The sequence below is a fragment of the Lycium ferocissimum genome, chromosome 4, assembly GCF_029784015.1.
Source record: "Lycium ferocissimum isolate CSIRO_LF1 chromosome 4, AGI_CSIRO_Lferr_CH_V1, whole genome shotgun sequence".
NCBI classification, from domain to species: Eukaryota; Viridiplantae; Streptophyta; class Magnoliopsida; order Solanales; family Solanaceae; genus Lycium; species Lycium ferocissimum.
The window spans coordinates 45,141,757-45,157,048 of NC_081345.1; the positions used below are offsets into that span (position 1 = coordinate 45,141,757).

General features: G+C 35.6%; 2 protein-coding genes across 3 annotated transcripts; one reads left to right on the forward strand and one right to left on the reverse strand.

The window, feature by feature from the left end:
• Positions 1-1,133: 1,133 nt before the first annotated feature.
• LOC132054763 (beta-glucuronosyltransferase GlcAT14B-like) lies at positions 1,134-6,108 on the reverse strand. 2 transcript variants are annotated; one of them, XM_059446734.1, is made up of 5 exons: positions 5,905-6,108; positions 3,877-4,930; positions 3,142-3,217; positions 2,927-3,042; positions 1,134-1,810 (listed from the first exon to the last, which is right to left on the reverse strand). In XM_059446734.1, the coding sequence occupies exons 2-5, from the start codon at positions 4,487-4,489 to the stop codon at positions 1,323-1,325; spliced, it is 1,293 nt and encodes a 430-aa protein (XP_059302717.1). In that variant the 5' UTR covers positions 4,490-4,930; positions 5,905-6,108; the 3' UTR covers positions 1,134-1,322. The 2 variants fall into 2 exon arrangements, with proteins under 2 accessions (XP_059302717.1, XP_059302715.1); XM_059446732.1 differs by having other exon boundaries at positions 1,134-1,816; positions 5,905-6,106.
• A 2,971-nt stretch (positions 6,109-9,079) lies between these two features.
• On the forward strand, positions 9,080-14,576 carry LOC132054764 (proton pump-interactor 1-like). Its single transcript, XM_059446735.1, has 7 exons — positions 9,080-9,653; positions 10,897-11,091; positions 11,253-11,408; positions 11,671-11,865; positions 12,698-12,796; positions 12,882-13,430; positions 13,885-14,576. Exons 1-7 carry the CDS (start codon positions 9,345-9,347, stop codon positions 14,185-14,187), a joined length of 1,806 nt encoding a protein of 601 aa, XP_059302718.1. The 5' UTR covers positions 9,080-9,344; the 3' UTR covers positions 14,188-14,576.
• The last annotated feature ends 716 nt before the right edge of the window (positions 14,577-15,292 follow it).

Below are 15,292 nucleotides of genomic sequence, written 5' to 3' on the forward strand. Positions count from 1 at the left end.
TTGCAGCTCTTTATTTTCAGTTTGCTTGGCATTTTGGTTTTCTTGATATCAGAGAGAAGACGGAAATTTGATATGGGTTCACGCGCCAAGCTAGGATGCCAGGTGAATCGTATGACTATTTCATCTAAAAGCTCTAGTTGTTACAGAAAGTATGCATGTTTAACAAAATTTTATCATCAAACAAAGATATCACTGTCCTTCTATGCCGGAATTAGGATGAGAGACGGACGGCCTGAGTGGGGCTGGAACACGTGAGGGGCCAGAGGAAGTAGTATTATAACATTGAAAACGAAAATGGATTGAAGTTATTCGCACTGACAGTATAAATATTTTTCACGCCGTTAATATAATTTGACAGATAGCACCAGTTCAGAATTCATTATAAGCTAGTTTCAACTTTATTATAACAAAAAAAAAATGTGGACTCTGAATAGTGAGAAAGGAAAGATAAAAGAGGAGAAAAACTTGCTTGGAATCAACAACAACAACAACATACCCAGCATAATCCCACAAGAAAAAGAAAAAGAAAAAAAAACTTGCTTGGAATATATAGTACAAAGTAAATTTGTAATGCCACCATGGTCCAAGTTAAAAACCTGATATCTATACAAATTATGAATAATGCCACAATAGCAACTCATGTTAGCTTTTTCTCCCCACCCAGTGACCTAGTCACTTTGAGATCCGATTAATTTGGATTCACGTTGCGTAAGGCTCACTCTCAAGCTGATCTTTGCTGCTCTTTATTTTCAGTTCGCTTTGCATTTTGGTTTTCTTTGATATCAGGGAGAAGACGGAAATTTGATATGGGTTCACGCGCCGAGCTAGGATGCCAGATAAATCGTGTGACTATTTCATCTAAAAGCTCTAGTTGTTACAGAAAGTACGCACGTTTAACAAAAATTTTTCATCAAACAAAGATATCACGGTCCTTCTATGCCGGAATTAGGATGAGAGACGGTCGGCGTGAGTGGGGCTGGAACACGTGAGGGGCCAGAGGAATTAGTATTATAAAATTGAAAATGAAAATGGATTTAAGTTATTCGTGCTGACAGTATAAATATTTTTCACACCATTAATATAATTTGACAGATAGCACCAGTTCAGAATTTGACAGATAGCACCAGTTCAGAATTCATTATAGGCAATTAAAAATCATAGAGGTGAGGTCAAAATTAAAGATAAATCAGTTTTCCAGACTTGTGTAGTTCCAAAAACAGCACCACCCAAAATTAGTACAATGAGTATAACAAAAAAGAATCTCTCCATGGACTTTATACTCTTTTGATCATGAACCAGCAAAAGTATAACCAAAAAAAAATCTACTTACACTGGTTCTGACTAGCTGTGTCAACTAATCTATCGATGAGACGTCGAAGCCTCTGAGCCCCGGGACCCGGTCTAAGCTTTGCCGGATTCCCAACTTCCGAACACATTTGAATTCCCGCGCACCAACCACCCGGCGTGAAGCTACCATTCCCCCGATGTAGAAATTCTTGATCGATCTTGTCCATAGCCGGATCATCTTTCTTGAACTTGCGTGCGAACGCGGCCCCACTTGCTATCATTTTTCCAATGTCATTGAGTGATAGAATGTGTGGATGTTGTTTTGGAGGGATATCCCAAGAAATATAGTGTAAGTCATGGTTAATAACTGTTGATGAAAATTCAGGGGCATTGCATACAACAGTCTGAAAGTAGCCTTCAGGAGAGGACACGAAATTTGAGTAGTACATAAGTAGAGTCCTTGGAAGATTATCCCAACCCCATATGCAATACTCCACAAATGCACGCGAGAGGACCGTCCAAGCTGAGCCTATATCAAAATTTTAACATGGTCAGTGAGCATTCAAATAGTCGACCTTAGGCTTGGGATTGAGGCGTAGCAGTTGTTGTTTATAATTGCAAAAATGGAAAAGAGCATAAATATGGTGATTCCAAATCAATTCAATAGTTCACTTGATGGTCCAGGCAGATGGTGCGGATGGGGTGTACTCTTAGTCCCAGAAATACCATATCTAGGTAGTGGCGGAACTAGGATTCTTAGTGAGGTATTCAAAATATAAAGATGTAATGATATGAAGAAGCCAAGAGGATTCAATATATACTATAGATACATAAAAAATAATCTTAATCTTATATATACATTGTAATTTTTCAGAGAAGGGGGTTCACCCTAGCTCCGCAGAATATCCAGGTTGGAGCTACCTGCTTACGGGGTCGTCAGAACCCAATAGCTTTGTCTAGACCTTGTATTAATCTAAAAAATCTACTTAATATGTAGAATTAATTTATCCAGAACTAGTAAGTTGTCTTTTCTAGAATTCAGAATCCATAACTCAAATTCTAGCTCCGCCTCTGTCAGATTCTAACAAATTCATTTCCATCTCTATATACGATTGGTAAATTTGCTTAGTGATGTTTTACAAACAAAATAGTAGAGTACGTGGCATCAAGTATCTGTATAACCTTGATCAATATTCAAGTTCAATGGAAACAATTCGTTTTGGATTCAGCTTGACAAGAAAGCTTCAGCACTGAAACACATTTTGCAGACTGAGCTGTATTTGTGCAAAATTTTTCAGACGGCAATACTAAATATGCATATCGATATCATTCACATTTAAAGACTGAAGACGGGTGTCAAATGCGTCTTAACTCGGTGCTTTTTCAACTCAATAAGTTTTGGACTGAGAGTAGTACCGGTAGTTTAGTTTCTTTAATCTTTAAAACAACAAAAAATACGCCTTAGTTTCTCTAGCTGCCATAATTAAATGGTTAAATGTTTTCACATATTAGATTCTAGGACAATGAGAAAGCCCACAACAACAACCTAAAATTATATGGGATCGAATATTTTTGACGTTATTGCACTTTCTATTTGCATAATGCTTAAAGTATGCAGATTTAACTGTTAAAATCTAACCAGTGAAGAGTCTAAATGATGTGGGAAGAGTTCTTCTTGGTGACACCCAAAATATATCAGACTTAGTATTCTGATAGAGTCCGGGGTCTATAATAAGCGGCATTGCCCTTTGTGACCTGCAAAAGGATAAATCAGGTGACATTAAAAATTAAAGAATGTACGGCAAATACAGCAAAAGCCAAATTGAGAGACTGATCAGATAAAAGGGAACATACTCTTTCCATCTCAACCGGCTCGTGTGCTCGATGAAATTAAAGTCGCGTTTTAATTGAGAAAATGTGTAGAGAAGATCTGTAAAGCAATAGCATAAATCACATTTCACCTTCAAGTAAAGAAAACAGAACAATGACTAATCAGGACTAAGTTGTGACCAAAAGATTATGGTGTATTTCTAGACATGTTGCTCGGACTCTTCAAAAATGTCGATAGCTGTGTATCAGATTCTCCAAAACTAGTGCATTCTTGGAAGATCCGACACGGGTGCAAAAAATGTTTGAGGGTTCGATACAGTATGGTGTATTTCCAGCTATACTCCCAGGAATCTTCAAAAATATCGATAGGTACGTGTCAGATCCTCCAAAAGTAGTGCTTTTTTTGAGGATCCGACAGGGGTGCAAAAAATCTTGGAGGGTCCGAGCAACATAGATTATGGTCTAGCTGTGTTGCTTGGATTCTTAAAAAATATCGACAGGTGCATGTCGGATCCTCCAAAAGTAGAGCATTTTGGAGGATCCGACATGGGTGTGAACAAATCTTAGAGGGTCCAAGCAACATAGATTATGGTGTATTCTAGCTATGTTTCTCGGATTCTTCAAAAATGTAGACAAGTGTTTGTTGGATCCTCAAAATATAGTGCATTCTTGGAAGATCTGAAACGGGTGCAATGACATTTTGGAGAGTCCGAGCAACATAGATTTCTAGTATGAGTGTTAAGAAACAAGAGAACTAACCGTCTTGAGTTAGCAGGGGATAGTCAGAAGCACTCAAGTTAATAAACCAATCCCAATGCTTATACTTCTTCAGGAGAATAGAGGCGGCATGAAGCGTGTTTGAGACCATCGTTGGACCGCGGTAGGTCACCATGTTTGCTTTCTTAATCACGTACACGTTTCCAATTTTCACAAAAACAGGTTCTTTTGCAACTCTTGAGGCAAGTTCTAGTCTCTCCTCCGCCGATGATTTTAGGTCCAGGTGAACGACGTAATAATTCCACGGATGATACAGCGATTTCAACGTTCTCCAAAGTTGATCTAGATCACCATTCGATCCGGATATCAAATAAGCAAAACGCGGTGGAGGAGGAGGTGGTGGTGGTGGAGAAGGTGGTGGAGGAGGCGGAGGAGGTGGAGGAGGACTTGGAACTTGCTGAACTTTTACTTCGCCATAATACGAGCTAGTTTGATTTGCCATAGCATGGGATGGGAAAATTGAGAAGACAGAATTGAGCGTATGCAATGAGGAAATGAGGCCCATGTCGAAGGCGGTTGCAAGAAGGAAAACAGACACAAGTGAGCTTATAATAAGAGGAAATATCCATCTTTTCTCCACGTTAAACGATCTCATTGCTTAAACCTTATCATGTACGCTAAATGAATGAGTCTATTTTCTCTTCTCTTAAGTCTACGACAAATAAACAAGCGGTAGAGGCAGGATTTGAACCGACCTAGGAAAAACTTCAAGAGATTTACACTCTGTTGCTTTTGACCACTCGGTCCTTCAGTATATCCCTGAAGGAACGATTGACAATAGGTGGATTATCCGCCTCTGTTATCTCAACATTGGAAGTTCAATCTGACGGTTTATCAATGGAACATGACAATCATGCACTCCGCCTTACTAGATTTCTTCACATCAAACTCAACTCTCATTTACTAGGCAACCGCGAACCTAAAGGCCTCTCAATCGAGCCCCTCGTTGATGAGAGGTTCCTATTGTTGATAGTTATTGGTTTTCAAGGATTGCCGTCTTCAAATTGATCCCCTATCTTATACATCTCTGCATATTCTGTTGAATAAAAAACAACCACATCAAAGATCAGCATCAGCATTATTTAAATTAAAATGGTGAAGAAAATTTCTTAATGAACCGTTAAACTGTCCATGAGCTAAAAGTTGGTAGAAAGACAAAACATAACTCCTACTACTGTAAACACTGGCGGAGCTAGGATTTTCACTAAAGGAATTCAATATACGAAGAAGCTAAGGGGATCCAGTATATAGTATATATACGTATAAAATTTTTTAACACATCCACAAAGTCAGCAAAGGTGGCTCCGCCACTGATGGTAAACACGCTAACGTTCAACTATACTATATTCCAAGAATCGCGCACCTAAAGGTGTGTTTAGTACGTGGTCAATGAACTGGCTACCATGAGGTACAAAGTTACCCAATATCTGTGTAAGTGGGAGATAGCAGGTACCCCGTGGAATCAGTCAAGAAGTGTGCGAGCTAAGCCGAACATTACAGGTTTCAAAATATAAAACAATTTCTTCAAATATACTATATTCCAAATGGTGGACATCCAAATGAATCTTTTTTGATAACGGAAACAAACATAAGTAAACATTCAAATGCATCTTTTTAGTAGAATAAGGCCAGAATGTTAACATCAGGACTGCATTTAGGATCAAAGAAAGCAATAACATAGGCCAATAGAATTGTCCTAAGCTAAAATCTTATATACTCTTCAATTCATTTGGCAATTTCTCTAAATCCCCAAAAGGGGTCACAAAAAACAGAATCTAATAAATAATTCCAGAAAAAAAATCCAGAATTCTGTCTAGCAAGACAAATAAAGACTAAATAAAATCAATGGCTGCACCTTTTCATATATACACACACTTTTCATTTTTTTTTTAAAAAAAAAAATTCTACATGCATGTATTTAATTAGTCTGAGTTATACCGATTATTGCTTATATCCTGGATCTGCCTCTGTCGTTATAAAAACACGTAAAATAATTTTTAAAAAAGGTACCTTTAAATTGGAGAATTCATAAATGGGTTTGGGTTAAATCTTGAAAAAATATGCTCCTTTTTTATTTTGTACACGTCCAAGAATGAAATGAAGGAGAAGAATGAAAATGGACGTGAAAGAGAAGAAAAGCCTCTTCAATTTGGTTTCGTTGAGCTATTTTCTGTTAACTGACTTCCGGGAAAACATCACACTTTCTCCGAAAAAAAAAAAAAAAAAGAAAGAAAAAACACAACAATTTATGTATATGTATTTTATTTCATGCATAATTAATCTGTAAACTAAATTAATTCACCTTATGTGATACTTTTACTATTTGACCATAACATTATATTTTAAATATTTTAATTCTAAAAGTTTTTATCTAGTTTCTTAAATTTATTCAATCCATAATAGATTCAATCACGTTAAGTGAGATGAGCAAACTTGATTTCTTTTTTTGTTTTAGTAGAGTTCCAAAAACTTAAATTAAGAGCATTAATAATTTAATAAAAAATAAACGGCTAAAATATGAAAGCTGCCACTAAACCGGCTAAATAAAAAATAATGCGGCTAAATAACAAATTAACTTTGGTAGGTGGAGACTGTAATTATCTTTTTTTTTTTGAGATCGATATAGCATTTCCTCCCATACTTTGCAAAGAGAAAAATAATATTCTCACATCCTTTTATTAGAGTACGCTTATGAATATGAACTCAGGTATCCCACGTAACATGAATCTGTATTACATAATTAAATAAATAAATAAAAAAGTTTCATCCCCCATTCTATTATGCTCAATCATCCCACGTGACATGAAATTGTATTAGATAGTTAAACTAATCAACAAAAATGGATACCCGTTTTTATTAGCAAACGTCCCATGCGACATGAATTTGAATTAGATGATTATAACCAAATAACAGAAATTAATCCCCCCATCACCGGAGGCGAATTTATGCTTAAAATTTGGGTCACGTGAACACATGATCACTCGATTAAACTCGATATATTATGTGTATAATGCTGAAAATATATCTAATATTAACTGAAGGAACACATGGTCAAACCAGGTCGAGTGGAACACTGGTTAAGGGCTGTGTTTAGTTCGTCAAGGTTTCGGGGTAAAAAACGTGTTTCTTTTTTATATTACATCTAATCTAATGACTTTTTTTCCCTTTATTTCTAATTATCCAAGTCCCAAAAGGCAAAAAAAACAAAAAAAAAACCTCATAGGCACTAAGCTGAAACGAACCAAAGACAAAAAAAAAAAATGAAAACCCTAATAGCTAATGGTGAACCCATCTTCTTGAAATCTTGAACATTTTTTTGCCCGTCACTAGTTTAGGTGGTCTTTCGTCCCCTCACACGAAATCTAGATTACATCCTTAAACTAAACAAAAAAGGAATATCTTCCCATTCCTATTACCTACATGAATACAAAGTCTAAAACCTCCATGATTCTCTTTCCTCTTACTTTAATCTATTTAGCTAAGTATTTCTTTCTCACCATTGCTAACCTGACTAAAACAGAAAAAGAAATAGATAGCTGCTTGTGTCTACTGCTTGTGTCATAAAAGTTTCCCTGCACTCGGCATAATTGGAAGAGTCTGAAAATTATTTGCTTTTAATTTTTTTTTTTTTTTCAATTACTAGTAAGTGGTAAGTATCTGCCATTCAAGCATTTTTTGTCTAATTCCTTCAATCAGTTTGTAATTTAGTCACGTACTGATATCAAATTTAACATTGCGAATTTTTTTTAAAATTTTTACTACAATATGAGATATGGGTTTTAAGAAAATTTAAAATTTTTTCAACAAAAATTTGATCTTTTTTTAATTTCTGATACCTGATCACTATTAGCTCATTCGTCCCATACGACACGAATCTAGATTACATCCTTAAACTAAACAAAAAAGGAATATCTTCCCATTCCTATTACCTACATGAATACAAAGTCTAAAACCTCCATGATTCTGTTGTATCTCTTATTTAATCTATTTAGCTAAGTATTTTTTTCTCACCATTGCTAACCTGACCAAAACAGAAAAAGAAATAGATATCTGCTTGTGTCTAACTTGTTTCTCTTTCTCACTGCACTCTCCAATTGGAAGAGTCTGAAAATTATTTGCTTTTAATTATTATTTTTTTCAATTACTAGTAAGTGGTAAGTCTCTGCCATTCAAGTTTTTTTTCTCTTCCTTCAATCAGTTTCCGTAATTTAGTCACGTACTGATATCAATACTTTAACATTGCACTCGTCCCTTTTCTTTAAATTTACTACAATATGAGATATGGGTTTTAAGGTAATTTTTTCAATAAAAATTGATCTTTTTTTAATTTTTGATACCTGATTATTTTTGGCAATTTTCCCTAGCTATCGAGAAGTTAAATCATGGAATATTGAATAAAACGGTGCAAAATTTGAGTTAGTATTGGCTATTTGAACTTATTTATTGTAATGCATGTGTGCTTCTTGATTTCTATGGATGATTCTGTTGTATCTCTGATATTCAGGTACATGTATTCGTATCCAATGCATGTTGTCTTTATTAAAAAAAATGTAATGTTTACTAATACTTGCTATTTGTGATATTCATGGGAGTACTGTTTTTTTTACTTGTTAACAGAGGTGGAGCTAGAATTTTTAGTTTATGAGTTCTGAATCACAATTATTTTTGCTTATTGGGTCTAAATAGATTATTTATACCTATTAAATGATTTTTTGAACACAAACACAGGGTTTGAGCCTAAGCTACAACCCTGTAACCATAATGCTGGCTCCGCCTGCTCGTTCACTATGGGTTTATGAAATTATCTTTGTCCTTTCCAATCTTTTTGTGTATGTGAAGTAATGCTTTTGCGGTTTAGACACTGATATATTTGTGTTGTATCAATTTATTTGTGTCACTGAGCTCTTTGAGTTTTGTTATGTTGAAAGTGGCACAGAGTTGAAAAAAACAAAGAATGTGGCATACAGTGAGGAGCTCAGGTAGTAGCTTTTTAGATATGCTAGATCAGGTCTTACACAAAGGTCTATCCAATCTTTTTGTGTGTGTTTGTATGTATGTATAGATATATATATATATATATCAATATTAGTTATTTTATTTGGTTGTAAATTGGATCATGGGTCTGTGCAGAATTATGCTAGTTGAAAGTGTCTTTTCTTTTTGTTCTGCTGAATTTCACATCTCAATATTAGTCATGTACAAGTCTTCTACACGAAAAAATCTAGTGTCAGCTAGTTATTTATTTGACAAGAAAGTTCAGTGTGAATTGATTATGTAGTGTCTGTAAGTCATATAATTTCTGCTCATGTTGCTCTTTTATCCCGCCAATTTTTATTGTATATCCTGGACCCATTACTATTCTGATATTATTTCATAACTAATATATGTTTTATTTACGTCAGGATCGGAGATAGTTGAAGGCAATTTCTGGTTTATACTCTAGTGAAATCATGGTTATACAGGTGGAATCTCAGTTAGCACACTTTCCAACTGAAACCAGTGTTGAACAGAACAATATTCCGAAAGAAAATGGGAAAATGAATAATGTAGGAGGACTTAACGATCCCACAAAATTTGGCCTCCAGGAGAATGCAGTTGATGAATGGCCTGAGAAAAGGTGGGTCCATTCTTTCTACATTGTCAAATATCGGAGATTTGAAGATCAAAAGCTGAAGTCCAAATTTGAACAGGCCGATATCGAGCTACAGAAAAAGAACAAAGCAAGATCAGTGATTATTGAAAAATTAAAGGCCAGAAGGGTGAGTTTACTGATATCTTCTTTTGAATGAAGACTGAAAGAATTCAATTTATTTCTATCACTTTGTGTTGGTTGTAATACTTTCGCTGTGCTTCCTTCTACTTGATGCTTTTAGATCCAAAAGAAAAGAAAAAAGGAAATCGACAAATGCAAGAAACATAGAGAAAATGGTTTCGAGGCTACGACCAGAATACCTGTATGGTGTGCTTAAGTGTCCTTATATTACCTGTATGGTGTGCTTAAGTGTCTTTATATTACAACATTCATGCAAACAATATAAACTTAGGGGTTGTTCAATCGGTGGTTAGGAAGTGAATTATTCATGTATTAATCAGCATAACTAGTACCATGTTTGGTAGCATTTTAGTTGCTATGTATAAAATTCAGCACACAAAACATGGTGTTTGGTTACCAGCTTACAATCTCGCATGACTAAAACATATATAAGTTGTGAGTCAATTTAGTTTATGCCTGCAGGAGATGGAATAACGGATACATGAATTAGTAATACATGAATAATTAAACCTTGCATAACTAATCCCTATATTACTAGTACCTGCATAACTCTAACCAGCAACCAAATGATCCCCTACTATATTTTAGGAAATTAATTTCCATTGGTTTGAAAATGTGACTTAAGATTGGTATGCTACTTTGAAAACATTCACACCTGTATCAAATAAATGAAGATAAGTTTCAGAAGTAAATGAAAACCAGATAAATGAAAGACTGGAATTAGAAGTCGAAACATATTCAATTCTCAGCAACTTGCTAATCTAATTAGCTATCATTGCGTTGCTGTCTACTAATTAGAACTTGGAACCGTTACCAGTCAAACATGAATAGGGATGTGTATACATATATAGAAGTGTAAAACAGCTTTATTTTCAATATTAAATCCCTTTTCAAAATCAATGGTTTTAAATCCTGCAATTCAAATTTCCCTTAACGCTTCACGTCAATAGAAGTATCATGTCACAATCAAAACCTCTCTATAACAACCATTCTCTATAACAACATTTCACTATAACAACCATGTTTATATTGGATGATCTTTCATGTTATGTTATATTATATGTTTTCTATAACAGCATTTCGCTATAGCAGCCAAAAACGATGCTGTTATAGAGAACTTTGACAGCATATATTACCTTTTCACCGGCTCTTAAGTAAGCTGCAGGTTCTCTTGAACTCTTCTTTAGAGAGGGTACAGTAAAACTAATTAAATAAATCCTTATCTGCAGGCAGATAGATCACAGCTTATTGAGCAAAGGAAATCTCTAAGTGCTGAGAATCAGCAGTTTTGGACAAAGATTGATAATAAAAGAAAGGAAGTCAAACCACTGCAGGATGCCTTGGGCGAGCTCCGTGGTGCTAGGAATACTGGCGGAGAGAGGGGTTATCGTCTGTGTTCATCTGAGGAGGAGCTTAACAATCTTGTAAGCTTTAGTCTCTATTTCCCCCTTTTTGGTTCTTTAGCTTCTTAAGTTTGTTGGTTTTTCTTCACTCTTTTTCTTTCTCGCTTTTGCTTAACTTCATCAATCAAGTAATTGAAAAGCACATGATGGAAATATTTTTTTTAATGTTTGAAATTCATTAGATCAAAAGTCTGCAGTACCACATTCAACATGAAAGCATTCCTCTAAACGAAGAGAAGCAAATTGTCAGGGAAATCAAGCAACTTGAAGGAACAAGGGAAGATGTTAAAAGAATTTCTGCTAAAGGTGACAAAGAATCAATTCAAAACCAGGTCAAAGTAAGGCTCTGATCTTTATTTGCTTACTTTTATGGAAGTGTAATTTACTTTTTAATAATTATAGTTTAATACACTTTAGTTTCGGATATATAGGATTTCCATAATATAGGGGGTGTAAGTGTATTATTTAAAATACAGGGGGTGTATCCAAAACTGAGTCATATTATAAGGGTGTTTAGTGTAATTAACCCAATAATAAATTGGCCTTTCTATTGGCATCTCTGGGTGACTAATAACTCTTAAATTGCTTCATACAATGTAGCTTATGAGTGTTGACTTGGATGGAGTCCGTAAGGAGCAACAGGCGGTAAAGGCCAAGCTGAAGATACTCAATGAACACATCGATGACGTGACCAAGCAGATCAAGTCGTTGGATGAGGAATTGAAGGAAGTAGTGCAGAAAAGAGAAAGCACTTACAAACATATTCTGGAATTGAGAAAACAACGTGATGAAGGGGTATGTTTTTCTGCCTTCCTTGTTGACTGATAGTCTGTTGACCAAGCTTCTAAAAACTGCTTATTTTTTCCGGAGAATCGCAGCTTGTGTTTGGCTAATCAGTTTGAAAAACACTTTTGCCTATATTAGGCAGTATATGTGTTTGGCTAAGGTTCCATAGCTTTTAGGGAAAAACTATTTTTTTCAGCTTCTGAAACACTTCTGCCACTAATCAAAAACACTTAACTATTTTCATAAAAGCGTGGCCAAGCACCTCAACTCTCTAAAAGGAACACTTTTTAAAAAAAAATAATAATAATAAGCACTTTTGTGTATTGTTCGCTTCTGATGAAAATAATCCTTTGGAATTTATTTGCCCCAAGTTCTTTCTTGAGCAATTAGTTAGATATCTTTTATGGTTTTAGATAAACACTTCATGAGTACTGCTTAACCATTATGGGTTGTGAGAAACTTTATAGAGAAAAAGGCGTCTCATTAAGTTAAACATTTGTGTGATCACGAGCTTGTCTTTTGTGCTGTATGTCGTTCTATCATAAGCTAGTGACGGAATTTACATCTCAAGGTAGATGTTACACTACTTAAAAAAATAGGAATTAGCAACGGACAAATTCTATAGCTAAACAGCAAAATCCCTTGCTACTCCTATTAAGAGACAGATTAGCAACATATTCATAGCTAATTTCAGTGGTTTCATATCATCTTATCCATCAGAAAACATTTTCTCAAGCGCATCGGACACTCTTGAGTATGAATGGCTTTCATTTTCCTCATCACCGTATACAAGCGTCTAGATTGATTTTTATAAGTATGTCCTTCAACTTGTTTTTTTCAGAATTCTCCTTTCTACAAAAACGCCACGATTTTACAGACAGCCAAACAGCTTGCGGATAAGAAGGATATTGAAGCCCTTAAAAAACTTTCAAAGAACGAGGTATGCTGGATCCTTTACCATTTTTAAATGCAAATTCCTTTTGCTTTCCATTTCTGCGTTAACAATTGTTTTTGGCCTTCAATAGGTTGAGAAATTCATGTCTTTCTGGAGTGTTAATAAGCCTTTTAGGGATGATTATAAGAGGAGAATTTTGATGTCGCTTAACATTAGGCAGTTGAGCAGGGATGGTAGGATGAGGAACCCGGATGAGAAGCCTCTGGTGTTACCAGAGAGTCCCGCTGTGACACAAACAGATATCGCACCAAGAACTAACGCGATTCCACCAAAGGAAGAGCCCGTGTCTACTACTAAACTTGATGCTTCTCTAAAGGAGAAATTTCAAAAAGAGGAGAACAGTGAGCAACTGAAAGATGCAAATGGAAAAAACACAAGTACGATAAAAGAGGACTTTCTTGATGATGATGGTGCAGAAGAAGTCTATGGTTTAGGAAAGCTACCCGAGGATACTAATGCCGAAGAAAACGAAGTTGATGAAGAAAAATTTAGAGAGATGAAGAGAGAAGAGGAAATAGCAAAAAATAGGATGGCAATGGAGAGGAAGAAGAAGTTGGCTGAGAAAGCGGCTGCTAAAGCAGCAATTAAAGCTCAGAAAGAAGCTGAAAAGAAGCTCAAGGTAATTATTCTTACGATTCCTTATGATTTTATAGCCTGTTTATCCAAGCTTTTGGGAAATCAAAAGTGCTTAATTTTTTTCAAAAAAGTGCTTATTTTAGAAAATTGACGTGTTTGGCCAAGTTTTTCGGGAAAAAATGAGTGCTTTTGAGTAGTAGCAGAAACATTTTTTCAAAAGCTAAAAAGGTGGTTTTTCCCCGGAAGCACTTTTCAAACATTGGCCAAGCACAAAGTACTGCTCTAATATTGGCAAAAGTACTTTTCAAATTGATTAGCCACGCAAACTATTACTCTCCAAAAGTACTTTTCTAAAAGAACTTTATGACAAAAAGCACTTTTCAAAATAAGCATAGTTTGGAAGCTTGGCGAAACAAGCTGTTACTGTCTCTTTCAGTTTCATATTATATGAATCTACATTAGCTCTCGACTTATCTAGTGTTGTTAACATCTTTCAGAACCTTGAGAAGAAAGCGAGGAAAAAGAGTGGTGCTATTGTTACTGGTCAGGATCCCACTGAGGAACCAAATGAGACAGCTGAGGAGGAGGAGGGGAGGGCAGAAGAAAAAGTTGAAACACCAGTTAAGGTCAAGGAGCACAAAGAGACCAATGTTAGGCATAGAGCAACGCGTGCAAAAGGCTCGGAGCTTCCTAAAGTTATATTGAAGCACAAAAAGGGTACAAACTACTGGCAGTGGGCTGCTCCTGCCACTTTGGTGATGTTGCTACTTCTTGTCGCGGGATACAAGTATATGCTCTAGGATATGTTTTGAGTCGAGTAGAATGAAGTGAAAGAAGGAAAACTCGGTCATTCTATTCATTTTTCTTTCTGTTTTTTACACATCCGCAGCTAGGGATGGAAAACTCATAATGTTTCTGGTAGATGAGGTCGGTCCTAGATACTCACAGAAAGAGTAGCCATACATGTTCGGTTTTATTAGTGTAGTTACAAATTTTGACATTTGCTTAGAGATATGAGTCACCTACATCACACCCCCTTGGTGTCGGGCCTTTGGGCGAATCCTGTGTGAACGTGGGATGCTTCGTGCACCGGGCTTAGAGATTTGTTAATATGCGTTTATTTATGATACATCGAGACAAACATCTATGCCATTAACCTATAAATTTGTGATTTATAATACTGCTCATTTATTTTTTGAAAGTAATTGTTATTGTTTCAAAAAGATTCAAGATTGATATTCAGATTCAATATGGGCATGCGACAGTAGGATTTCTCACTGATAAGTCCTTTGCATGGATGCTACTTTTAGGGGTCCTATTTTAAGGAACAACCACAGCTTACAATATCTAAAATTTGATTACTTCTCTATATTTAGCAACTACCCACTGACACACCAAGGTATGCGAACACAGTGCAGGGATATAACATATTCCAATATTTGTTGTTAACACGTCAATCATTGTGAAAAAAAATTTAAGTTGTTGCTGCTCTATTTAAATAACTCTGAAAGTGAATATTGGTGCACTTAACCAATGGCGGGACCGGGAATTCAAATAAGGGGATATAAAAAAACCTCTTATGCCAAGGGCATTCAATAACTTATTTATATATCATCAAAGGATGAGGTCGGCGGATGGTTTTCTTTAAGGTAATGCCTACGGGTTCGAGCTCCCGAGTATAAAAAAATCCTTGGTAGGAGCGCTTCCCCCGAATGGGGCTACGCGGCGCGAATCTGATATAGTCGAGCGAACACCGAATCTTGGGTGGGAAACCAAAAAAAAAATACTTATATATATGCAAAAATACATTGTTTTTGCTCTATTTACAAAGTATAATTTCAACGAATTGATGGGATTTAAGTAAAACAAAATTTCAAATTAAGATTAACTAAAAGTAAAGTTTGA